We start from the raw sequence: 27038 nt of genomic DNA on the forward strand, positions 1-27038 counted from the left end.
AGGTCAAAAAAGAGACTTAAGTTTCTTTTGTTAGTTAGAAGTTTACTTGAGGAAAATCAGCAGTTGTCTCTAGAGAATACTGCAAGAAACAGAACAATGTACACGAAAAGCCCCTTCGTGTTTCTTGAATGTTTGAAAGGGACTCAGAAGAGAAGGTGCTCTAAAACAGATCTTAGATCGCATGCTGTGCAAGTGTAGGGAAAAAAAAATATGAAATATGACTACATATCTAAATGTAACACTTCTTGTAGTAGTTCTTGCTGATTAAAAGCATGTCTTGCTTAATGACAGGCAGATTGTTTTTACTTATTGCAGGACATAAAATTACTGGCAGAGGGAAACCTTCCAGAGGATTAAAGATTTGGTAGTGGGGGGATAAAAAGGCACCTGGTCTCTGCACATGTGGGGAATTCCAAATTAAAGCTAACAAGGAAAATGTAACTACTACTTTTCTAATGTGAGGCATAGCAGGTCTTTTGCAAGCGTTCAGGGAACAGAAGATAGGGATGCGCACAAGTATGTCACAGAAAGACCTCCTTTCCAGTATCCAGACTGCTGGCTTCTCTCTTTCTACTCGCCCTAACATTCACCACAAAGGAAAGCTTTTCAGCCCCACTCACCTTATCAGACAAACCACTCTGTAGCACGCTGTTTCTTGCTATTTCACATAAGTCACAGGTACTTAGTTTCCACACCTGGGCTGCAATAGCATATTCCTCCATGAGTGCTTCCTGTATCACCAAAATATGTTTAGTATCAAACTATATATAAGTAAGGTGTAAATGTGGACATGTACTCATTACTAATTAAGGAATTTATACATGCTCTTTAGATAGCTGTGAAAACTTAGAGGCTTAAGACTTAACATTGCTGTTACTAATGAAAAGGGCTGTTCGCTTTTAGTTTCTGAAGGGTGCCGTAAATAATTGATAGATACTGGGTATCCAGTTATCTCAGCCTAGAAGATTGCAGCCTGCATTCTATATCCTCAGAGGCATTTATTGTGCAATTACAAATGAGATCTCAGGTTTATAGACACCTTGGAAAACCTTGTCTTGTATCTTTAATGGACACGTTACGTAGACAGACAGCAGGGCAATTTCTCACTTCTGACCTCCCCTACAAGAAGGCTGTTGGGTATGACTCCAGAGGGCTGTCACAGCTGAGGTTGTCCATGCTAAGTGTAATTCAGCTGCCCTTCCATGGAGAAAGCCCCCACCAGAGCTCTTGTCTTTTCTAGCAAAGGCACATCACGGACAAGCCTGGGCAAAGCACAGCAGAGCTTGGCTCGTGATCAGAACACAGACATCTGAGCAAGGGATGGGCTGCTGTGCATGTCTTATGTCAGTGCTGATCACAAAATCAAGGCGCTGTTGCAAGCAGTGGCCAGGTATTTCTGTCCTGCCAGGCTACCCAAGGGCAGAAGTCAATTTCAGTTCACCGAGCAAACAGCTTATGTGATCTTCAGGGACTCCACGTGGTATTTTTGTAATGTACTTCCCCACATTTATTAGTAAGGAAATGGCTTTCCTGGAGGAAGATCTGGAGGACTGTTTGTTTATGAAGGCTGAAACCTCCCTCCAGCCTCATTCTTTGCTCTATACTACAACAGCCAACACTGGAGAGGCAAGAGTACAAAAGAAACATGATTAGGAAATCCGATATTTCCTGATGAAACTTCATAGTGAGTAGCAGACTGAGAATGAGGAAGCATAATGAATGCAGTGACTCAAGGACACAAAACTTTACATCCTAAGCAATAGTATAAAACAGATTTCAGGTCGTCCTGGGCCTACACAGTCCTGTTGCCAATTTCAAAAGACAAATGATTTTTGCAATTCTTACCTTTGTGTAATGAAATTGCATAGGATCATCTGTAGAGAGAGAGACATGAAGTCCCTTGTGTAGAAATTCCCGTAGTGGATTTTTTGAGTACTCCAGGAATAGGCTGTTATTACTAAGCGGAGACATGGCAATGGGTATTTGTGCAAGGTAATAAAGATACTGCAGGACAGGACTCTGCAAAATAAAACACGATCAGCAGTTCATGTTACCATGGGATAGTGGGAAGAAGAAAAAAAGATTTCCCTTGGAGAAAGGGGAATAACATGACAGAGGGAAGACGAAGACCAAAACATGTTACACTGATGCTGAATTTTTTCACGTTTAAGAGTCTAAATTGTAAATTGTTGATGATCTTTGCAGAAATAATTTATGTTCTTAGGAACTATCTGCAGTCTGGTCTTTAGAAATGTGCTGACTTTACAGTATATGACTAGTAAGAGTGCTGCGTTTCATACTAGCAGTGTATCTCCCCAAAAGCTGGAAGTCACAGATGATAACAGACGTGTCAGAACTACTAAGCAATTTCTTGTTTTCAAAACTGCAGTCCAATCTGAAGGGCTTAATTTAAATTATGCATAGTCACCTCATCTTTACTCATTACTCTCTTTGGCCTAACCAACCAACTGCCCGCTATGCCATGCTATCCCACCAGGCTAAGTGAGAGTAAGACAATACTCTGGATCAGGCACTGCCTTATTTACTTAATGTCTGTCTCATTTTGGGAATCAGTGGTTCAGAGCATGACATCACACATGACTTCAGGCAAAGCTTGGGAGAACTTTTTGGTGATCAAGTTTCTCTAGATACAGGTAATCACAAACTTAACGAACTGCTCCATGAACAGGGCTGCCAATTGGAAATTTTAAAGAAGCAGGAAGCTCTCCTGAGCTCACTCCTCTCTAATCAAAGTGAAGAGTTCTTGTGCCATGCTAAGAAAGTCAACGTGGGGCTGTCTAGATAAAGGTAATTTGGTGAGTGCTATAAGCAGACAGCGATCACTTTAGATGAGCACGCAAGCAGTACCTTCTTCAAGAGCAGTCCATGAGAAATGTTGTCTGCTGTTAGAAAGGCTGACACAAGATGTGTGATAGACCCAGCTTCTCCACAGTGAGGTCGAAACAGGAAAGTACACATGCCTCTTTCCCTGGGGAAATGCAAAGCAAGTTCCACTTAAATGAAATTTATTGTACTTCACCTGATATGCAGATAATTATCATTAATATAAGAATTTAAACAAAGTAAAACTATACACTACAGTATATCATGATATCTTATCGTGCCTAGATACCAGCCTAACAAGCTGCTGTCTTATACAGCAAGTCCCTCTACCTGAACCTCTTCCATCACCTGACGTATTCGTGTGTTTCTTCTTTACTATCCCATTTATATCTCTCTTAGCCACGTGTTAACTATCAGGTGAACACCTACTGAACTGACTGCAGTCCAGGGACTGCTGGATTATAAAGCAAATTGAGGAGGTATGCTCACTAATGTTTCACCTAAAAGGACTGGAGGATGTAATCCATCCTTGCTGATGTTGTTCACGTTAGCAAAAGTGGAAACCAGTCCTCCAGTGGATCGGCTGAAATGGCTCAAAAACGTAGCACGTTCAACAGGGTGAACGGTTCTGCTGACTTCAGTTATATAAAAAAATGCTTCGGGTAGCAATGGGAGAGGAGAAATAAAAATTGTTTGGAAAACTTGAATATGGCAAAATTCTGACAATTTCTGCACCTCATTTGAGGAAATGCAGAACTTGTTATAAATACAAATGAACCAAATCCTTGCAAAGTAAGGGAAGTGTCAACTGAGTGAACAAAACTTCCTGTGCCTCGATTTGAGTCAGTTCTGAGATCACTCGGCAAGTCAGCTGTAAAGTCAGGAACATAAGCTCAGGTTGAATTTCAGGCTTCACTGATCCAATGCCAAAATTCATTTCACAGTCATGATTTCATATTCGGTACGATACACCTCCACATCACTTGCCTAAACATCGGTATCAGAAGTGGTAAAACCAAATGAGACGGCAAACATTACTTAAAGTGTGCTTTGTCATGATGGCTTCCTTTGTCTATCTGTGGTAACAGCAGCAGCCCTTAAACTTGCAGTCAATGTTATCAGAATAAATCACGTACTTCTCTTGGACTCTTCAAAACCCTTAAAGGTAACCCTGGCTTGCAAAGGTGTACAAGTGAGTTGCAAATTTGCATCCAGACCAAGATTACTAATTGATTTTTCTTCCTGGAAATGCATAACAAAGAAAAATGGCTACTTACTTCCTAAGGTTGTTTAGCAACATGATGTTGACATACATGTAATACAAATAATAGCTATATGGGGGATTCTTCTCGCTGGTCCAGAGGTCAGGGTTAAGGCTTTTGTCAGAGAACATATGGCCACTATGTTTGGATTCATCATCAACGCTGTCAAAGCCAGTCACCTGGTGGGAGAAGATTCACAGGAACTGGTGCTGTCAAGAAGTCAAGTCTGATGTTTCTGCACAAAGCAGAGTCCTCTGTATTTCCCTCATCAGTCCTCCTGTTCTGCCCTCCTACCATATCATGCAGACAGTGGGAATCGTATTTTCTCTGTGGCATCACCCAAAGAGCAACACTTGCATCAGAAACTTGTCTTAGGATGAATCAGGGTATGTAGAAGTTCAGGCTCACAACAAGTGTGAACGTGGCACATTCTGCCTGTTCTGCAGGAAAATGAGCAAACAGCAAAAAACAAAAAAGTCCCACCACTGAGGCTGCAGTGTTCTGAAGGGCTCCAGTGTTAAAAGAAAAGAACAGTTTGTTGGAGGGAGGGAGCAAAGAGAAAGAAATTCCTAAAGAATCTTCTGAAACAGAGAAGAAGCCCTGAAGGGCAAAAAAGCCTTTAAGAAGGCCTTTCAAATTCACATAGATGCACATTATAATTCTTCAGACTCATCTGCTCTGTTATTTGAAAAGCAGCAGAAGGCCAGAAGCTCCCAAGAAATCTTAAGTTCTGGTCTGGGATGCATTCAGAAATGTCTCTCTTAATGAAGTCCCAGCAGCTGACTCCCCACATCTCTGCTGTCAGGATCTACGGCCATTGCTTTTCAGTTACTTCATTTGTGGAGGTCAGTCCTAGAGACGAGCTGAAGGTACACATCCTAGGTTAGGATGTTCCCTCTACACAAAAGCATGCAAATGCTTTAGTCATTCTGGGAGGACAAATAAATAGCTGTTGAGTTGTTTTATAACAGCAATAGGTGTACTGTCAAGAAGAAAGGTTCTTTCACTGTGGCAACAGCTGTGTTGAGTAGCACAGGACCTTAGACAGAAAATGCAAGCATACTTACATATTTGAGGAAAAGGTGTAATTCTTTGTGGTCTTTGGGATTGATTGTTGCTTCAAACAAAGGCACAAAGATGTTCTCCAACATCTTTCCAAAACTAGGCAGAATATTCTTTGACCTAAATATGTCACTGAAGGGAAAAAAATACACACAGTTGTGACTATTCTTGCATTGGCTTCTATTTTTCCTCAGTTTTCACATTTCCTTTTATTTCTGTTTACAAGCTAATGCTTCAGTTCTGCCAGGACTGAGAAATCTATAATTTATGGCAGGGCAGGAACTGTCTCTGTGCTCTGTTCCCTGCACTGCCTTAAGCTCTGCTGAAGCTCCTGAGTGCTCCAAAAATAGAGACAGTATGCAGTGGTAGGTGCCATCTCAAGAAGAATGGCATCTTCTCGTACAGCTATCCAAGTACTACAGGAGGAGACAAAGAATCACCCCTCACGAGGGTCTATTTTCCAAAGATGTAACAACTCTAAATGAAAGTAAAACATTTTGTTTTAGTGAGGCTTTTACAAATGAGAGGCAGTACTTCAGTATGTCATTAAGTGCATGACTTTATGCATAGGAAATTGCTATGAACAAAGTTTTCCCACTAATGTGAAATACACTCAGAGATTTCTGCAACCGTGACAGCTCTTTCTCTACTTATATTCCAGCTGTGCATTTTCAAAACATGAAGTTCAGCCATTAAGCCTGGCAAAATTATCAGGGGAGACTATATTAGCTATAATATACAGTGTTAGAAACATAAGCCTTTTTATAAAGGACCTAAAGTCCCAAAGGGTGCTTAAAAACTATTAAGTACTGCTATCAGTTACAGCTTGCAAATCCTAACAGTCCAGGTTGGGTTTCTACGTTCACTGTCATTTAGACACTGATCTGAAGAAATCTGGATGATGAGGATTTTGCAGAGCATTTTCTACTTCCTTGTGGAACTCGAGACTTGAGCTGCATTTTACCTTCCCTTTGAAAGCAGCTCAGTTTCATCCAGTTGTGATTTTTTTGTTTTCATATCTTCAAATTTCAAAGAACTCCACAGCTGAATAAAAAGCACATTTAAACTCCTGCTCCTCCTCCACCCCCAGACTGGCAGAACTGCTGCAGTGGTCAACAATAAATTTCTCAGGCTGCTGCTTATAAATAGATCTATGGGACAGCTTATTCACCATCTAAAATCAGAAATAGCTGATCTGATGTCAGAAATTAAAACCACATAATTTGGATGATTTAAAACTCTCACGCTTACTGCAAGGTTCTGATTACTTACTAGATTCTGGGAACCTGAATTATCCAGCGCATGTTAGGGGAATAGACTTTATGTTTAATGAACCATTTTGCCAAGTTCAGCCATTCATCTGGAGACCGTCCATAGATGGATAATCGGGGTTCTGTATACTGGTACTTACTTTCTTCTAGTTCACGGGCTACCTCCTATTGAACAATACATATATTTGTCTTAGCACGGATGCAGAAAATCGTTATCAGCCAGTTGTATATTTACCATATTTTCCTTACACCAGGCAAAACTCTATACTGTCGTCCCTTAAAGACAGGGGATTAAATGCTCATCTGTCTTTTTTTATTATTATTACTTTGGAGGGGGGGGTGTAGGAGGGAGTACTTAAATATTCTGCCAGAATGCTATTTAATAACTAACTGTACCACTTCCAGTTAGAGGACAATATTATTGTGCTATTAATACTAATACCTTAAGACCTATGTTTAAAATTGACAAATCAGAATGACAAATCAGTACTTTATACTGTAGTGAACAACTGCATAAAATATGCAGAACAATGGAGAATCTGACCCAGAATACATGTCAGTAACTAACTCTAAGGCTGTTGATTCTAGACAGTCACTTTTGTCCATCTATAAGCAGTTGATATCTGGTTCAGGAATGCTAATACAACTAACTCGTTAGGAATTTATGTCAAGGCACTTTCCTAGGTCCTCCTTCCCTAACAACTAATACCAGGCAACCACATCCTCACAAAACATTAAGACAGTGATGTAAGCCTTGGCTGCTTTCCCTTAGCTGGAAAGCACATGCTTTGCTTTGAAGTTATGCACAGGTTAGAGTGCAGACAGTTGCTCTGGAAGCAGCAGTGGCTGACTTGGCAGAGGTGTTTTTCTGATGCACTGCTAGAACACAATACTTGGGCATCACTTAAGCACAGTTCTGACCCTAGGTACAATTATAGTATCAGAAACCTTCTAGAAAACTTCACTTCTGTGCAGCTGGGAAAACCAGATAATGATTTACCTTGACCATACGAGCAAAATATTCACCACCAATGTAGTTCTCAGTTTTCAAATACAAGTCCCTCAGCTCACTGGCACCAACTGGGTTGTACTTGGAATTGAATTTGTCAAATCGATGAAATGTTTGACGACCCTACAGGAGAAAAAAAAACCCCTATAATAATTACAGAAATTAAATATACAGATAGTTTATACATAAAATTACCTCGCAGTAAAATGCACAAAGAAGCAGCAGCCTGTGCTGTCACTTCAAATGTGTGAAGTAATGCACACGTTCAAATTGTGAAAAAACTGTAGAAACCAGCATTTCACATGTAGAAATCATAGATTTTTCTTTTTGTGTCTTACTTACTGCATGGACATCTAAAGAGTCTACAGTGAGGTCATATGGATCCATGTGAAGGCTTTCAAAGACTTGCTTTAAGGTCATCTTCCTGCCTTTTTTCTCTGCAACAATCCTGTCTGGCTCCGTTTGATATGTGTGCTTAATGAACCTCAGTAAGTGTTTCTGGTTCATGCAAGCAGCAGCATGGATATGAGTATCAACCTGAAATCAAAGGAAAGTTAATTGTACTCCTTGTCCATGCACACGAACAAACTTTGCTAATTTGTTGGTGTCAGAGGCAATGATGAGTACTCAGCACTTCTTTAGCTATCCTTCATCGCTGAATCAGTGGTGCCCGTCTAGTTACAGGCTGTCATTGTCAGTGTTCTCTGAGACTGAAAGCACTTGCAAGTCTCAGCCACTTCCAAAAGCATAAGTCATGTTGGTATTTCAACCACATGAAACATCTCAGATCACTTCAAGTATAACAGAACGTAATATATATACTATATAACACATTCATGAGAGATTCTGGCACTATTTTTTCCAAGTTTAACCATACTACAGCAACTTATAATTCTGACAGATTTTTCTGTTCCTTCAGATATGTTTACACACTGAGGGAAGTGCAAGCTTCACAGAAGGGCCAGAAGCACTCTTTCAGGTCCTTTTTCTTTTCCTGGAATTCTTTTATTAGAAAAATTTAATAGCTTTCACAGATCTCTGTTTCTTTAGTGTAAAAGCTTGCACTGCAGTTTTGTATTTTGTGTCTTCGTCCTCTCGTGCCTGTTACAGACCATCAAGTAAAGAATCAAAAGCGTCACCTAAATGGTAGATAATGGTAGATCTTGCAAGCTGAACTGATGTTTCATGTTACCATCGGTGCCTGGTTTAATAAATAAGTTTGCAAAATTCCGAGAAAAGCTGCTGGCAGCCGAAATAGTCCCTAGAGCAGAACAGAGCCCCGTGCAGGAGCTTGTCTAATTCATGCTTGTGCCATCTGGTACAACCTAAAAGCCAGGAGACAAGGGAGATGTGAATCCCTGGGTCTACAGCTTCACTTTTGGCTGTACTCTGTAAAATGCACAGAATAGCGTTCATATTCGTGTGAATAGAGAAACAAATTGCTATGGAGAAGGGAGTAAGTAGAATGCTGTTTTGCCAATTAACATGTATAGGGAGCCAGTACATCTATTGCTAACACTGCAGCAGAGCCACTCAGTCAGGACCCATAAGGGTGTCCCAAAAACAGATGTTTAATGAGCTTCTCCAGGCAGGCATTCAATTTGCAAAAACTGATCATCAGCCCAACCATGTTCTCCTTCAGATGGATGAACAAAAGTTTCAAAATTACCCTAGAAAACTGAGGGTGGATGGTTACGACTGAGGAACCCAGTGATGGTATCTGAACATCTGTACAGATAGCTGGGCTGTGTACCAGGGGCTTACTCTTTGGATTGCACAGTGGGCTACCCAGGAATTGACTATCCACACCCGACCAATCTGGGGTAAAGACATGTGGTTAGACATGGAATACAGTTAAACACAGGACTGTATGTGTCTACCATGTCTCTGGTCACCAACCCCTACAGTCACCAGGAAATGATGAACCCGACACACTGGCCCGAATTCGAACACTGCCTGTTGGTTACACCAGAAACTACGGCATGCTGGACAAAAGATAATGTGAGCAGCTGCTCAAGCATGGGAGCTGCCTGTACAGCTATCTGACATCACCCAGGCATGTCGAGATTGCGATGCTTGCTCAAAGATGAGACTGAGATCACTGCCCAAAACAACATCCCACATTGCTAGAGGACACAGTCCTCTCCAATGATGGCAGGTTGATTACATCGGGCCCCTCCCTCAGTCTGAGGGGGAAAGATATGCCCTGACCTGTGTCAACACTGTGAATGGGCTACTGCAGGCTTATCCGGTACCAAAGGCAAATCAGGCATACACAATTAAGGCACTCACTAAATTGATGTCTGCCTATGGGACACCTCAAGTGATAGAGAGCGACTAAGGGACTCATTTCACTGGTGCAACAATACAGCGCTGGGCAGAAGAGAACAACATTGAATGGCGATTCCACCTACCATATAATCCAGCTGGGGCAGGCCTCATTGAACGTTATAATGGTATCCTCAAGGCTGCCCTGAAGACAGACTCCCAGTCCCTGCAGGGGTGGACAAAGAGACCATATGAAACCCTGCGGGACCTGAATGAAAGACCTCAAGATGGCAGACCCAGTGCCCTAAAAATGCTACAAACAATATGGGCCTCCCTGCTTAGGATCCAAATTACAGGCTCTGATAATCAGGTAAGACCCCAGATTGGTAATGAAAATAATCTTCTGCTCCCTGCCCCGGAGAATTTAGAACCAGGAGTCCATAAGATAAAGTGGCCCTGGAAGGTGCAGGTAGGACTCAAGTGGTGTGGCCTACTTGCACCTTGGGGGAGATTGTTGGAGGTGGGAGGTTCAGTAGCCCCCTAGGTGATAGGTACATGGCCTACTGACATTGTGGTCAGTACTCCGATCTTTATTGCCAAAGGAACGCCCATCACGTCCCTATGGCAAATCAAGATGCCTCCTTTGGTGCCAGATATAGTTATGCAACCACAGATATCTGGCCAAAGGGTACAGTATTGGTGACCAGGGCATGATCCAGTACAGGCTGAAGTATTGACCCAAGATAAGAATACGGCCTGTATCTTGCCCTGGAGGACGGACCTTCTCCTCCTAGTGCCTTTGAAACATCTGTATTACTCTCCCTGAGTCTTTGAGCTTCTAGGACCACTGGGAGATGATCCACATGGGACTGATGAAACACTAATAGAATCGCACCTCATGACTGCTTGTCTCCAGTAACACCTATCAAGCACTGGCCCACGGAAGATCGTGAACTTTCATCAGTCATCACTCAAATTATGTCAACATATATTGTGATAGGAAATTGTATAAGCATCGCATTGGATCTCTGTAATAAGGAAAAGCTCACCTAATCATTGGTTCACACTGTAAAGGGGTGGAGTGTCTGGGAAACTGGTAATCACAGCCTGAACCTCTGATTAAACCATTTGAAGCAAGTATCGGGTCAGCTGTGGGAGCACAGGTGAAGGTAAAAGCTGTGCTCCTGGAAGGGGTGGAGCTTGACTCCACCTCTCCTAGATTTCATTTAAGGGCTGACCACCACCAAGGCAGCATTTCTTTCTGGAGATTGTTCCTCTGTGGAGTTCTGCTGGCAAGATTCAACATTTTCCATCATGACTGAAGGCCTCAGAGTTGGTGAGTTTTTCCCATAGATAACCTCTGACTATCTATTTACAGCTATTCTTGTGTATTATTCTAATTGTAGTTTTCCTGCATTATTCCAACTGTACACCTATTTGCTGTAACTTTTAGCTTGTATGTTGAAATAGACTATCATGACCAAAGTCAGAAAGTAGTTATTGAAAACAAACAAAAAAGCAATCCATGAATGAATCAAGGTTCAGGCAAGTTATGATATAGGTTGTCTGTTCACTCACCAGGCTTTTAATTGTATGTCTAAAAGGCAGGCATCTGTTAATCCTGCTTTGTAGATTCATTTCCACTACACAAGGGCTAACAATCAGTTCTGAGTTGGTGTGCTGTGGAGCTAAACTCACTACTTCATTTTACCCTCAGTGCAGGTGACTCAAGAGTTCTGTGGCAAGTCAGTGTGGCTGCACTTTGCTATGCATCAGCTGCACAGTGTAGGAGGGCCTTGCTAATAGCCAGCTCCAGAGTTTTCTCTAAAGTTAGCCTACTCCTGCACAGCCGGTTGTCCGCCTCTGGAGAGCCAAGTGGAGCCAGCCACTGTCCTACCAACTGTGGACTCCTGTCTGGGTACAGAAATATTTGTTTGGTTATTAAAGGGTAATTTTCCAGTTCCAGCTTGATCAGTGGAAAACATCTCTCTGGTTGCAATCTGATCAAATCCAGATGTATGCATGCACTTCACTTACTTAAACTGAACTTTATCTCGGAATTTATGAACTTGCTGAGCTCAATGGAAGAGAATTCTCATTAAACCAGGAAAAAAAAAAAAAAGGGTTGATGGCACATTGGCAATGGTCAAGGGAATATAACAGTGCATTCAAACTGTCAGCAAATAATGCTGGCCAGCTCCCTAAATACTGTGATATCTGTTCACTGATTGACTTCGCCACTATATTCATGTCTGTTTTAATTTTGGCACTTTCCATTAGACACTTTAGCTTTGTTATATATGCAAAAAGATCGCACCAGCATTTCCACACTAGTGCCTGAGGGATGTGATAGACAACTTCAGCTCTTTTGGGAGGTGAATATCATCTCTTGCTTTCTTTATGGGTATTCATTGCATAGGACTGACTAAAAGAGAGAGATCCTGAAAATACTGGCCCAGCAGTGTCTTTCACACTGTAAGATCCATTACTTGATATTGTTACTGTTGAAGAAGCACTTCCAGTGAGCTACACATCCACAGAATCAACTCTGGTTAGCAAGACATTAGGAAAATGAGTTTATTTTGGAGTTTATAGAAACTCTGCCTACATTGCAGTTTACTTGCCATAGAAATTGCTTTGTAATGACTTAAGGGATTAAGCAAGATTAACTCTGCAGCAAGAATTTTATAAGCAGTAATTAGCAGGACAGCTCTCTGTCACAGGAGAACGAATCTGTTCCTCCTTTCTTGAATTAGGATATTGCCAAAGAGGAAGCGGTATACATTTTGTGCTTTTGAACACCATTAATTCATTTGTAAACTGCCTTACTCACTAGTAGGTAAATGGAAAGCAATTATATGCCCGGAGACATTGAGCAATTTTTTTTTTTTAAACTGAACTGAGCAAGTGCAGTCCTGTTAAGTCCAGCTGTGGTGTGACTGTCTAGGCTGTTATCTGATCCACACTTGTCCATCATACTCAGTCACAATGATTTTTATTATTAACACCTCAATCAGCTAGACAAGCGTGTTATCTGAGTGCAGCACAGATACCTATCTTGGCCAGGGTTATACAAGAAACCTGCTGTCAAATTCAGAATTGAATCTTGGCTTCTTGAGAACCATTTGAATGAATTAGCTAGCTAATAAATCCTTCCATCCATATGATTAACAGGTAAAAGTACAAAATTCACTCAAAGTTATCTAACAACCCATCTGCTTTGAGCTTTGTGAGGGACAAACAGGTTTGCTTTGCTGTGTTTGATAGTTATTGCTACAACAGTAGCAAACATTGAGCAGCCAGAATGCTACTGGGAAAGGCCAAGCTGACTTTCTGATGCACTAGGAAATCAAAACGTAGCAAGATAGAAGTGTCATTAACCCAAACTCCACAGTTACAAACCAAGCACATCATCTTTGCACAAAGATGCAATGCAAAATAGACCTGAAACAATTAGAAACACCAGCAAAAAATTACTGCCTTGTGAAGAAATCTCAAGTATGGAAATGTTTTTCTCTAGTAGCTTCCTTTTGAAACAAAGAAAGGGAAGCAAACTAAGCAGCATAACAGTGCTGTGCTCTTGAGGGAATGAAGCTCCCTTGGTTGTGTCTCAAGAAATGAAACTACCTCCTTGATTCCCCTACCTGCCTATTAATTACATTCTAGTGCATCTCAGGTGCAGCTCAGAATGGAACAAAATCAGCTTTTCTTTTTTGCACTTATTGATTAAACCAGTTCAGTTTGCAAGATTTTTGTTGTTGAATGGGTATTTAAACACATCTGTATTTTCAATTCTAAGATAAATTTCTATTCAAAATAGAAGCAGTTGTTCCACCTGCAGTCTATTTCTGTGCATGAAAGCAACAAAATGCACTTGAGCCATCTGTAAATGAACTGATCCAACTGAATTAAGACTCCACATGGATGTTTTTATTCACAATCCACATGAGCATAATTTGATCAATAGTTTCACTCCTAAGAATGATCTGTGTACAGTTAAGCCCTTGTGATTCAGAAAAAGTAAACCAAAGAGTTTAGCACAACTAATTTAACCCACTTCTATTCAGGCAACTTTCCCCGTGTTCCCAGGCAGTAAAAATACTGTCATTCAATCCAGTGGCATACACACACAACTCTGTGCATCTCTTCTATGCCTCATGCACAAAAAAGCCAAACGGTTGGCATTCCTGCTGGAAACAATGCCACACCTCCAGTCCTTTCCACACCTACCTTTCTCACGTTATAGAAGTCTCGATGGGGATTACTCTTCAGTTCTTTAAACTCAGACATTTCGTTTAACATCTCATGCAGACTAAATTTAGACTCTAAAAAGTTCAGCCGGCGATGGCAGTATGTCTTTCTGCAGAAGAAAATACAACAGTTATTGGGACTTGGAACTACTTTGTGTATCAAGTTCAGATGGAACTTGGAAGTTTTTGAGTAAAAACAGATCATATTCTTCTATGAAATCTAAGACAAATGATTGCTTCTTTTCCTACTAGTTAACAAATACTTCAATTAATATCCAGTCTTATTTAAGACCAAAGTTGTTAGGAAAACCTCTAATGAAACAGAACCAGGTGCTGAGCACCTGACCTAGCTGTGGGTGTCCCTGCTCACTGTAGGGGAGTTGGACTAGATGGCCTTTAGGAGTCCCTTCCAATTCCAACAATTCTGTAACTACTTAACCATGCTGTTATGTACTTTAAGTTGTCCAGTTAGCAGGGGGTTGAAACTAGATGATCATAAATGTCCCTTTCAACCCATACCATTCTCTGGTTCTATGATTCTACATCCAATAGAGCAGGTCACCTTGTATATAATGGAAACACTCTGTATACACGTCACTATCAAAATAAGACTTTTATTTCCAAGTTTCTGTTTGCTTTTCAGTGTGAATATAAGAAGCCAAGTGAAATCTAATATCATTTCATTTCTGGTGCTTTAGAAACACATCTGTTATGTAGTTATATTGCTTTTTCCTTTTTCCCCCCTAATACTTTCAAGTGCTCTTCTAAAAAAAAAAAAAACTGCTTTTTTTATTCCTGCTTGCCTACTCCTCCTACTCTTCCAGCTTCTCTTTCATCTCGTGTTACGTTTTTCATTCTCTATCTAACAAACACTGTGTTTTTTTCTCTTCACCATCTGTCAACTCTTATCAAATCTACATCATTTTGATAGTGCTATTAATGTAATAACCTTCTTTTCTCTGCTTCATTATTGGTAGTCCCTCCCCAGCAGAATACAAATCCCATAATGTGTCAGAAAGTCCAATTCATAGCATTTGTGGGTTATACTATTATTCAAAAGAACTGGAAATCCGAGAAGCAAGGGGTGAGATTTTACTACTTTAAGCACAGCGAAGGTTAAAGAACAATCAATTCTTGATCTCCAAGCAGGTCCATGTTGGACAGACAAAAATGACAGCAAACAAGGAAATTATATAGACTATGAAAAGCTTATGCAACAGGAAAGACTTTCATTATCTTTTGTATATACTTATCTGAGAGAGTGAATCAGCATGCAACCACTTAATCGGAAGAAGCAAAAGGAGCAAAAGATTGCTCCTGCATTCACAGTGCTGCTGAGCTTTCTAACATGTTCTACCAAAGTTGTCCTTTCTTTTGGCTTCCTTATAAATACTGTAAACAAATGCTGCAGAAATAAGAGTTTTCAGTAAGTCTGAGTTTTTCCTCCTTGACCTTTAGTTTTCCTTCCCTCTTGGAATACAGTACACTGAATTTAGTAATGCATTTACCTATTGCAGACTGTAAAGAATTATGCTCAAGCTAGCAGGATAATAATGGCAAGAGCACAGGCTTTTCCTCTTTACTAAGTGCCTGAGGAATGGGACAGTTCTGTTCAAATCAGCTGCTTTGCCAGCAGAAGGCAGGTAGATTACTCTGTGTGTGTCAGACAAAACCTGCAATGGGGGAAAAAAGTTTCAATATGGCCAAGCGTCCGGTCCTGCATTTTGGTCACAACAACCCCAGGCAACCCTACAGGCTTGGAGAGAAGTGACTGAAAAGCTGCCTGACGGAAAAGGACCTTGGTGTGCTGATGAACAGTCAGCTGAATATGAGACAGCAGTGTGCCCAGGTGGCCAAGAAGGCCAATGGCATCCTGGCTTTTATCAGGAATGGTGTGCTGAGCAGGACTAGGGAAGTCATCCTACCCCCATACTCAGCATTGGTGAGTGAGTACTGTGTTCAGTTTTGGGCACTTCAGTACAGAAAGGACACTGAGATGCGGGAGCAGGGCAACAAGGCTTGTGAAGGGCTTGAAGAATATGCCCTACAAGGAGTGACTGAAGGAACGGGGGCTGTTAAGAATGGGGAAAGAGGAGGCTGAGGGGAGACATTATTGCTCTCTGCCAATATCTGAAAGGTACTCAAAGCAAGAGCAGGGTTGGTCTGCTCTTGCTGGTGACAGGATGAGGAAATGGCCTCAAGTTCAGCCAGGTGAGGTTTAGGTTGGATAGCAGGAAAACCTTTACAGAAGGGGTGGTTAAGCAGTGGAATAGGGTCCCCAGGAAGGTGGTTGAGTCATCATCCCTGAATGTGTTTAAAAACTGTTTTAATGTGGTGCTTAGAGACATGACTTAGTAGATGGTTGTTAGAATTAGGGTAGTATGATTAGGCTGGGTTGGACTTAATGATCATTAAAGTCTTTTCCAACCTAAGCAAATCTATGATTCTGTGACAGAAATTAAAAGTATTAAACTGAAGGGAACCAGCAGCCCGAAGGGGCAGAGAAGAAATAAAACAGAAAACGTACGTTGGACCATCTGCAATTAGAGCAAGAACGTGGCTCAAGTCAAGGGTATAGGTCTCCAGGTCAGGGTAGGGCAGACTCCGAGGCTCATTGACTTCCATCATTTCTTTGTTATCATAAACATATGGAATGCCACCTCTTATCTTGACAACATAATTCAAGTTGTCTGGAGCATCATCAAGATTGTAAGGATCTTCATTTTCTTCTGGGGGTGAATGAAAATCTGGAAATACATTTACATGATATTTACGATTAACTTACACAAAAGGCTGAATAATTGGGAAGAGGACTTTCTGCTTTTATGTTTCATTTTTAGCAGATCTTAATACGTGCATTAAGATCGTATTTTTGGTCAGTATAGAAGGTTTGTTGTTACAGTTCTGTTCTGACTGGCTCATATTGAATTGCTGTCTCTAAGCTACTGAAGTGATAACCTTTATTCAGATGTTTTATTTCTATTATTAGAGTTCTCCAAACCAATACAGAAATAGATTTAATAGTATTCTTTATTAATATAGGGTGATATAAGTTTCAAATTAAGTTTCCAGAAGTGTTTCCGTGGGGACAGTTGAAAGTGTAGTTGAGATTTTTTGACCAGTCTAACAGCTGTTGACTTCACACCCACATACATTGTTTGTTTTGTTTGTTTTTACATTCTGACTCACCATAGTAATTTTGGAAGTTTATATTTAAGCGCACAGTAATTCAGCTGTTCTCATATTGAAACATTAGCCTGAGAAGAACAGACTGCCCTTCTCTTAACCCAGTGATATAGACTAGTGCATACATAGCATGGTCACCTTCTCTTTCTCACAATCATTAATGAATATACTTCACTCAGTGGAAAGCCAGAAATAATTTAAGAGTGAGAGGACTTCTCACTCTGATCATGGCGTTTTTGTTTATTTCAAACAGAATGCCTTACTTTTATGTACAATAGGTTTTGCACAGAACCAAAAAGACAAAAAAAGAGACAGTACAACACAACTGTAGTTTTCTCCTTGGCCTTCTGATATGTAGAATCAGAAAGTAGCAGAAGCTGTCAGGATTTTCTCAGTACAGTTTTGTAATCCCTTATTCTATAAGTAAAATAAATCTCAGCTATGTATTTATGTCAACTCAACTATATCCCTGGGTTCAATCCTTTTACCTGTTCAAATAAATCAAGACCAAAAAGTAATTATCCACTTTTATCCACCCAGAGCACATGAATGCCTGATATAAACTGATACTGTACAAATATATTCCAAACTATCCAGCTCTAACTTGTGCAAATTAAGACACTGTGAGAAGAAGTTCTATTAGTAATATTCTGAGTTTAAAATCATAACTGTAAAGAACTTTTTAACCTAATAATAGCTTGGAAATATTTCCCCATAGCAGCTGTTCCAGGATATCTTTTTTGTCTTGAATATACAGTGTACTGTCCCTAACATTCTTTTTGTATGATGCATGTTTGAAAGTATTTTTATTCCCTCTTCTTCCAACCACTGAATTACAGGGTAATTGATTTTTATATGATTTAAAATATCACTTCATGGCTGAGAATACATGATCAGTAGCATGGATGTGCCTATAGTGGCAAATATGTAAGGACAAGGGTTGCTCTACACAGGCTAACCCAAAAATGCACACTGCTTAATGTACAAGCAAAGCTTTCCTGACTCACCCCACCAAAGTGACAAATATTATTTGTGACTTAAATAGTGGTGCGTATGTCCAACCTAGTAGGCCCTATTAAGAGATCACAGTTTATTAACCCAGGCAGACTGCCCCATAAATGTGACGATACAGCTTCCAAACTTGACTTGGCAAGTGTGCCACATATGTGAAATTACTGACTCAGGGCTTGCTAACTGGCCTGTCTGTATCATGCTTTAATTTCCAATGTGGATGAGCTCATCATCCATTTTATTTGAGTACGCCAAGATCAAAAGGAATGGCTTTTCACTTGAAGCCCCATCCACGCATCTTCTTTTCTGGAGGAACACATGTGCACTACATACCATCTCCTTTACTGGAAAAAAGTCAACGATTGTCCAGTAAGGTTTTAGCAGTTTCAAGCTTGCAGATTAAATACAGGCTTTATAGCTCAAGTCCATCAGTTATTCTCCACCACTAACAGAATAAATTCCAAAGGCAAATATACTCAGAAGCGATCATCACAAAAACACAACTCACCTTTGATTACAGCAGTATGTGGGTTTAATTCTCTATTCTTTGAAAAGAACAAAGATACTCACGTGGACACACTTCATCTTCAACCTTCCACTTTTCCTGTTGCATGCTACACAAATACTGGGATGTCGTTCTTGGGAAGCGATGGTAGGCAAGGCGGGAATACTTTTCTCGAATGAGAAGAGCTTTCACCAGACTCTTGGCAGCTTGCTCATAATCATCAACTGTAACCTGGAAAAAAAATAAAAATAAAAAAAAGCTAGATTAATACTGACCAATAAAATGGTGGTCTTGGTCACAAACTAGACCCATGCCAGTAGCAAGGAGACTGGATTTCCAGCAGCACTGATGTATGTGGCCTGATCTTACCTGTTTCAGGAAGCCACTGACAGAGGCAGAATCCAAAGACAAAATGAAAAACATATGTGGTAGGAGAGAAATTCTGTGCGTGCATTGCCTACGTATTCAATGCCTGATTGTGCTTGGATCTATTTACCAATTCAGCTTTTGTGGAAAAACGTATAAGCAATGTGAAACAACAACGCCTTCAAGTGTTCTACAAAACAATCTGCTCACAGAGCATTTCTCAGCTTGCTCAGAGAACCCTGATGGTGCTGTCATTTTACAATGGAAATACTTTTGTCAGTTGTGGTTTGGGATTCTTTGCCTGAGTTACAGTAGAGAAAAAACAAAAAAAACAGTTTCTTACCCCTGCACAGTAGTCACCACTAATTGAAACTCTCTGAAACTCCGGTACATCGTATGGCAGCTGGACTGGCAGGAAAGCACTTTGAAGAACTGGTGTTGTAGGAGACAGAGTAGGAACAGCTGATGGTGCTTTCCAATCCTGAGACGGAATTTGTAATGACAAAGACTGAGATCGAATCATCTTGAAACTTTTCTTCCTAGGAATTTGTGGTATAAAGCGTTAAATGAGCCACAGTATAAAGCAGTAAGTACTTTGGAGAACAGATTACAGGAGAGAAAACAGCTCCTAAAAACATTTACAAGATGAAATCTCTTACACCATGAGGAAAATGCTGGCCACAAAATATTTATGCTTTTGACATTTTGCGCTATATTTTCTATGTACAATTGTAGTACAAATACAATATGCCATAGTTAATTTACTTAGAAAACCACTGGGATTTGTTTTGTTTCACTTCTTACAAATTCAGTATCAGCAAGTCACTGTGTAGAAAGGAAGCAAGGCTGCTTTACTTACAGTAAAAACAGAATTTGAATTAGAAGAGAAAAAAAACTAAGTCAGTGTGACATTGGGTAAGTTATAAGTTATCATGCTATTACACCAAGTTTTTATTCATCCCAAAACATTCAGGATTTAAAATCTCATCTATCTGTCCAACAACAGTATGCACCAACATTTCAGATATACTCATTCAGTTAAACATTTAAGAAAAAAAAAAGGATACAGTTATTCCATGGGCAGTGTTTGAGGACCTTCAAGCAGAAGTCTAACACTGCTTACCAGTGTAATAACATAGAATGGCTTTGATATGCAAGTCCATTCCTCCTCTTGAGGTGGTAAATGCATAACCCCCCCCAGATTCAAAAGCTTTTGCTCTCTCTCAGCCAAATTACAACAAATATATACCTTAGACAAAAAAGCTGAAGAAGAATGCTGCTTCTTATTTTCAGTGAAGTAACTTGGTCTGAATTATTTCTGAAGATTTAATTAATTTTCCATTCTCAGTTTAAATACTCATATAACAAATTGATAAGATAAACTGTCCATGATATCACTTTCTTTTTCTGTGCGTTAGCTCTGTGACATTCCATGTACACTGGTGGTATGAACACCACCCTATGACCAAATTCCATCCTCACAAGTACTTGCAGCCATCTCTGAAATCTGTATTAAATTCTTGAAAGGTAACATTGATTCAACTGCAACTGAAAGCAACAGAATCTTTCCTCGTGTAACTGTCTAAGTACACTCCAGTCCAGCAGGACAGGGACAAACACTTATTCTGTTCTCACACATAAGCAACACATTTCCCACAGTTAGGTTTGTATAGAACTTCAGGCACAGAAACAGAGTTTGATGAAACCTATTTCTGTAAAGCAATTTCTGCATATTAAAAGTGAAATTTATTATTTCAGGAAGAAAAATATACCAGAGAGGTGTCTGAATAACATCTAGATTTGGGAACCCCACTTGCACAACTCAAAACCTAGAGTCTAAGCCAACACTGTCTGTGTATCATACCTTAATTCAACTAAACTAGCTCTTCTCCCTTCTCTTCCAGAAGGATGATGCCAAGTGCTGCCCAACTGATGGTCTGGAGCTAACAGGGTACATTTTTAGCTATCAGTTTCAAAGCCCTCCTTGTTTGCGTGCTGTCTGATGAGTCTGTACACACCCAAGCCATTTGGTGTCAGACTGCTGCTGAGCTCATGCGACTCTTAACAATTAAGTCCAACTAGTCCACTAAAGACTGAAGACACTGGGACAGCCTGACGCCAGGTACGGCTCACTCTCTCTCTGAAGAAAATCATAAACCAAATCAAGCTTGGTTTACCCATTAATCTAATCAAGCCAATGGTATGCTGAACTAGGGAAATAAAGGTAGCAAACTCGAAATAGGCACTTTTATGCCTGATAAGGGCTAGGCTTTATCTCTGGGAGTTAAGGACACCTATGAATAACCTCATTATGCCACTCTTGGTTTTCACTTTCTCCCTTGATGTTTAATACCAAAACTTTACTTTCATCTGTTTTTACAGAGACAAAAAGAAGAACCATACCACTGTCGCTGCCTGTTGGTTAAAGTTTTCCATTTTTCTGAATGAAACTTTTGTGTTTGAGGAAAATGTTTTGTGGGTTGTTTTGTGTTTTTTTTAAATGTTGTGACTCTTTCTCATGTTAAAGAATGAGTAAGTTTTGTTCACTTCCACCCAGCTAAGCTGCCTGTCAAGCTCTGATGAGCACCATCTATGCTGTTGCTGGAAACACAGCGGAGGAGATGACCCCACCAGTCCGAGCTCCCTGGGACCCATCCCCACACCACCTGCATAGCACAGGATAGCACACAGGTACCCCTGGTACCTTTTCACCCTTCTCCTGAGGTAACAACAGACAGAACGTTGTTTGCCACCTCTTTCAAAATTAACTCCAACTCATTTAAAAGCTGTTTCCCTCTAAGAAAGCTACTGAACAAACCTTTTTGCTGTTTCCACAGACTGTTGTTCTGCCAGTTCCTTCTGAAGTTCCCTTTCCTTGGCCTCTTTCTGCCCAATAGGGCAGTCTTCAGGCACAGTGAATAGTGACAAGGCATCTTTGCTGTCTTCTTCTCGGAGGACTTTAGCAAATACCTTCTCTGCTAGAAGTCGCACTTGCTCATCAACTTCGGATATGTTCAGTTTTGGGAACTGTCTGGGCATCTCAGCTAATAAGGAAGACAAAGTGATATTTTTAAGTAACTTATAAGTAGAAAGAAGAAGTGCGAGAAACTTTTTTTTTTTTTTTTTTTTTTTTTTTTTTGTAGCGTGCCAATTGAAATTAAAGGCTAGCTGCAAAAAAATGACAGTCATCAGATGGGTTGGGTTGAAAGGGACCTTACAGATCATCTAGTTGCAGCCCTCGGCTGCAGGCTGGTTGCCCCCACCCAGACTGGGCATTCCAGGGCTGCATCAAGCCCCACCTTCAGTACCTCCAGGAATGGGGCACCCACAGCTTTTTACTTAATCCCTAACCTAAACCTACCCTCTTTTAGATTAGAACTCTGACATTCTTCTCCTGTCACTTCTCTCCCTGATAAGAGTCCCTCCTCATCTACCTTTGTAGAGCCACTGGAAGTACTGGAAGGCCACTAATAGATCTTCTGGAAGCCTTCTCTTCATAAGTTAGGTCCAAAACTGGCACTGCAGAATCCTTTTTGGTCACAAAAACACAGACATGCTTTATAAGGCGGTATTCATTTAACTGACAAGACACATGCTAAATATCCATAGAGGCATGGCTGTTGTTAACCACTCAAGGCACAACTCAGCAGGCCCACTGCAGTATTTCCAAAGGCATGCCACAAGTTTCATCTGTTGATACGTGATCCTTTTGACATGTGATCCTGTTGTGTTCAGCCTGAAAGATTCCAGTTCATGTCCACCTGTTCTCACAGTTGCCTTTCAAGCACTTTCCCTTTTATTTCAAAAACAAACATGGTATTAAGAGGTGCTGAGAGAAGCGCTGGACAGTAACTCAGCAATTTAGTGATCACCTACATTATTTTCTACTCCAATTTATTTTATTTTTAAACAAACTTTGAGCCCAGTGGGAAAACTTCAGACTTGAAAGAACTGTGGATCTGACTCAATACAGTCTTTCTTCTTGCCACGTATTTGTTTGGAAATTAGTATTGAGACTTCCTAAATTACGTACTGCTACGTAACAAACAAAAATTCTTGCTCAGCTGAATAATTTGATGACAATGCACCAAAATGTCTTGAAGCATCCAAACTCAAATTCAGTTTCTCTGCTTCAAACCTCAAAAAAAGCCATAGGAGTCTTTCCACTGACCTCAACAAGCACAGCTGTCAGCAGCAGTGACTGACATCCAGCTGCCAGCAACGGAGACTTTTTGGCCCTCTTCAGCCAAAGTACAACCAGTATTTTCATTGAGTAATTCAACCACAGTATGCACGTTAAGGGTCTGAGTCAAGACTGGAAAGTGTCTGCTGCGAAATCAGCAATTACTGTATTTTCAGTACGAGCTGGGACAGGAAAAATCCCATTCCTAAGGGTTTATCATTGGCTGAGCAACTATATCCCAGCATAAATTAACTTCTTCTTGAAAAACTGTCATCAGAAACAAAAATGCAGCATTAAGTGCATTGCAAGAGGAACCCTCTCTTAGGTCACGACAGTAACATGAGCACAGTCTTCTGTGGAGGCCAGTGCTGGGTTTTTGTTGGGTTTGTGTTTTCCTTTCCTCTGCTGTTCTTCATTCAAGCAAAGGAAAGTCCAAGGCACAGAGCGCTCAGGAAGGAGATGTCAACCTCATTACTGCCGGGTCATGGCATGGTTTGGCCATAGAAGGTGTTTATCAGACCCAGAACAGTTGTGTGGCACCTCATGCAAACCACACCATCCCAAATGGGAACAAATTAGGGCTCCTACATGCAGCGTCCCACTGCCAAAGCGCAGTTCTTTGCCCAAGGTGAGCATCGGGGAATGGCACCTTATTGTGCCCGTGCTGCGGGATGGGTGCGGATGGCACCGAGTGAGCAGCAGCGCTGTGCTGTCCTACAGCCCTCCCTCAGACAGGAAACACGGGCCGCTCCTCAGCTCACTGTAGAAGAAGAGGAAGCTATTTCCCCTAAAACGCGTTGCATCAAACACGATGGAATAGTTATTTAAAAATGCAATTACTGATGAGGAGTTTAACGGACAAGAATCCGTAACGAACGCAGGCCATTAGCACAGCGCCGAGCCCCGGCCTCCCGCCCGGCGGAGCAGTACCGCACCGGGCGCAGCCACCGCACGAGCCCTCCGCACGGCCAAGGTCACCGGCACGGCGCTCCGCCCCGCCGCGGCACTTACCCAGCTCCCCGGGGAACTCCATGCCAGGCACGGCCCCGGCCGGGGAAGCTCGCTCAGGAGCCGGCGGCGACGGGGAGCAGAGGGAGGAGCCGCTCCCGCCCGACGCTGCAGCCGCAGCCACCGCTCCCCTGTGTCGCATTTGGCCGCCCGCTACCGCAGTACCACCTGCCCCCACCGCCCCGCCCCGGCCCTATATGACAGCCGCACCCCCAGATCCCGCGGCACCCCGCCAGGGCGCCCCGCTGCCTTCTGGATGGCAGCATCGCGGCGGGGCGGCTCCGCAGCAGGTGGGGCCGCGGGCGGAAGGAGCGCGCCGAGCAGCGCAACGGGGCGTTGAGGCGCCGTGCCAGGCCTAAGGAGCCGCCCTGGGCCGGGCCGGGCCACCGAGGGGCGCCGGGCGCGGGAAGCCGGTAACGGTCGCCTTGCGCAACTTGTCCGTACCTCAGGAGGAGCTCGCGCCCGGCGCGGCTCTGTCAGGGGCACGAAGGTGGTCGCCGCTCCGTCCGGCGTCACTCGTCCCGCGGCTGGACCTGAGGAGACGGGAGGTGCCGGGGCGATCCCTGCCCGCCCTGTCGCGACCTCAGAGAGCGGAGGAAAATTTCCGCGCCGCCGCTTCCCTCGTCTGGCTTCAAGGCAGAAGTCACGCCGTCACATGGCTTCCCGCAGCCGGGGGAGGGAGCTCCCGGGGCGGCCCACCTCAGCTCTCCTCCGCCGTACCCCGTGCCGGCCGCCTCCCCACGTGCTTCTTTCCTACCGCTTCCAAAAGCGCTTTCACGGGGAAAAGTTGGGGTCGAGAGAAGGCGGCCCGCCCTCCATAAGTACGTCTGCTGCCCGCATACACCCGTCGGAAACGCTTCCACAGCACCCGTCCTTCAGGGCACAGGCGAGGTTCAAGTGCCGTGTACATTATGAGGTAATTAAAAAATAGGCTTAATGAGCCCAAGACAAATAACCGAGGGTCAGAAAAAACATGAGTCGGCAGGAACAAGGACTTCAATGTGTAAAATAATTTGTCCCTGATTCATGTGATACTAAGTCCCAGAGCTGAGTGGTGCGGGGATGTTTATGATACATTTGGATTACAGCGTGTGGGCATTTAAATAAAGAAGTATCTTTCCAGCGCTGGCAAGCAGTGGCAATAGAGGAACTGGGGAGCGAGATTCTCAGGGTGAGGTGCCAAGCAGGGGAAGTCAGGTGCCCCAACACCTCAGGGATCAGGCAGTTCTGTGGCTGCCCCCGCCCTGTGCTCCCAGCCTGGCAAACAAGGAAATGCCCTGTCTGTGAACCTCACGCTCCTGAGATATTCGTCACCTCACACAGCTGGGGAAAAAATGGAAGGAAAATGAGTGTGCAAAGTTTGAGCTGCAAACACCGGGTCTTCTGAGTCTTATACCAGCATCAACAGGTGTCAGCGTGATTGTACCCACCTGTCAACAGACTTGCAAATGAAACAAAACAGGCTTCGAGGCTACAAATAACGCCCACGTATGAAACATAGAGGTATCAATCCTGTGCAGTTGCAAGCGAGTCAGCCATCCAAAAGGATAAGACAGATTTCAAGTTAATGATACTGAAAACTGTTGTCTCTTGGAAAAAGGCTTATGCTGCGTGTGAATGTTTCTCCAGCAATAACTGGATGTCTTCATTAGCTGCTGCCAGGCTACAGCCAGACAAGCCATCTGCCGCCCAGGAAACTACATACTGTAAGTTTCTGTGCCTCTGACTCATGGTTGTCCTGCCCATGTGATGTATGAATAACAGACACCTGTTGTTGTTGGTCATTCTGTACACCCCTTGATTGCTGGTGCGTTTGTCCTGTTTCCTTCCTCCGGTTGCCCTCCTCTCTCTCCTAGTCACTTGCCTTCATTTGCCCAGACTGAGCTGCTCCCCATCTCAGGGCAGCCTGGCAGTCCTTAGGGACCCTCTAATCGTAATGGTGCCCTCCCTGCCTGCTGGCCTTAGATATCTCATGGCTTCTTGGATTCCTCTTCTCAGCTTGGCAAGTGGGTCCTGCCTGCACTCTTGATTTTGTTCCTGCTCTAAGGGATATGAGAGCTTTGATAATTCCCTCTTGTGCTATTGCTTGCTTTCTACCAACCACAATGAAAGAACAGTACACTCAAAGATAAACAAGTTTCTACAGTTTTCTTTCATGGAAACAGGCAGCACAGTGTGCCCCATGGTGTAAGGAAACATTGCAGTATGGGCTCATGTTACAATGACCAGAGACTTCACACTGAAGGGAGACGTTAAAAATGACTTAGCAAAGAGAACCGTGTTCAGAACATACATTTGACTAGCAGGTCCAGCTGCTTTCCTGTCCTATCCCTGCTCTTGTAATGGACAATTTGCACTTATAATCAGGAATTGGAATTAACACTAAGGTGGCAACTGCAAAGTAGTGTACTTTCAACAGCAGGAGCTCTTGGGCACTTCCATTAGCTCCTGCAGCACATAAAGCATTAGGTTTTGCATGTAGACTCAGAACACCCTGCAGTGTCATTTAACACCTTATTAAGCACTTAGAATCTGACCCATAAAGGAGTCTGTCAGCCCAGTATGTGGGTTGATTATACTTCTACGCAACATGTTAAAGCAGTGTAAGTCTGCGGAGTAATTTTAAGTGTTCTGACCCGATATAAAATGTTAGTGTTTTTCTGGAACCACCTGGACTTTGGTTCACTTCTTTCAGATACAGTTCCCTCAGGTAAGTTTTGCACTGTGTATAAATACTTCATTTTTTTTACAGTTTAAATCTTACCACAGAAGAATTTACCTCTTCCAGAAGTTACTATGCTTCTTTATATTAT

The 27038-nt window shown here is 42.2% G+C and overlaps 1 protein-coding gene across 2 annotated transcripts in view; it reads right to left on the minus strand.

Moving 5' to 3' along the window:
* AMPD3 (adenosine monophosphate deaminase 3) overlaps positions 1-24965 on the minus strand; it is a 29055-nt gene extending 4090 nt beyond the window's left edge. The window contains exons 1-14 of one of the 2 annotated variants that reach the window (XM_072337045.1): positions 24670-24965; positions 21853-22078; positions 19378-19573; positions 18734-18899; positions 16494-16713; positions 13947-14076; positions 7791-7985; positions 7440-7571; positions 6441-6604; positions 5174-5300; positions 4122-4285; positions 2869-2989; positions 1846-2019; positions 621-731 (exon numbers count right to left, since the gene is read on the minus strand). In XM_072337045.1, coding sequence (XP_072193146.1) covers positions 621-731; positions 1846-2019; positions 2869-2989; positions 4122-4285; positions 5174-5300; positions 6441-6604; positions 7440-7571; positions 7791-7985; positions 13947-14076; positions 16494-16713; positions 18734-18899; positions 19378-19573; positions 21853-22073 — 2121 coding nt within the window. In that variant the 5' untranslated portion in view covers positions 22074-22078; positions 24670-24965. Of the gene's footprint in view, positions 1-620; positions 732-1845; positions 2020-2868; positions 2990-4121; positions 4286-5173; positions 5301-6440; positions 6605-7439; positions 7572-7790; positions 7986-13946; positions 14077-16493; positions 16714-18733; positions 18900-19377; positions 19574-21852; positions 22079-24228; positions 24491-24669 lie in introns of those variants that run through there. The other variant, XM_072337044.1, reaches the window with a different exon arrangement.
* Between the last annotated feature and the right edge of the window lie 2073 nt (positions 24966-27038).

The sequence above is a fragment of the Excalfactoria chinensis genome, chromosome 5, assembly GCF_039878825.1.
Source record: "Excalfactoria chinensis isolate bCotChi1 chromosome 5, bCotChi1.hap2, whole genome shotgun sequence".
NCBI classification, from domain to species: Eukaryota; Metazoa; Chordata; class Aves; order Galliformes; family Phasianidae; genus Excalfactoria; species Excalfactoria chinensis.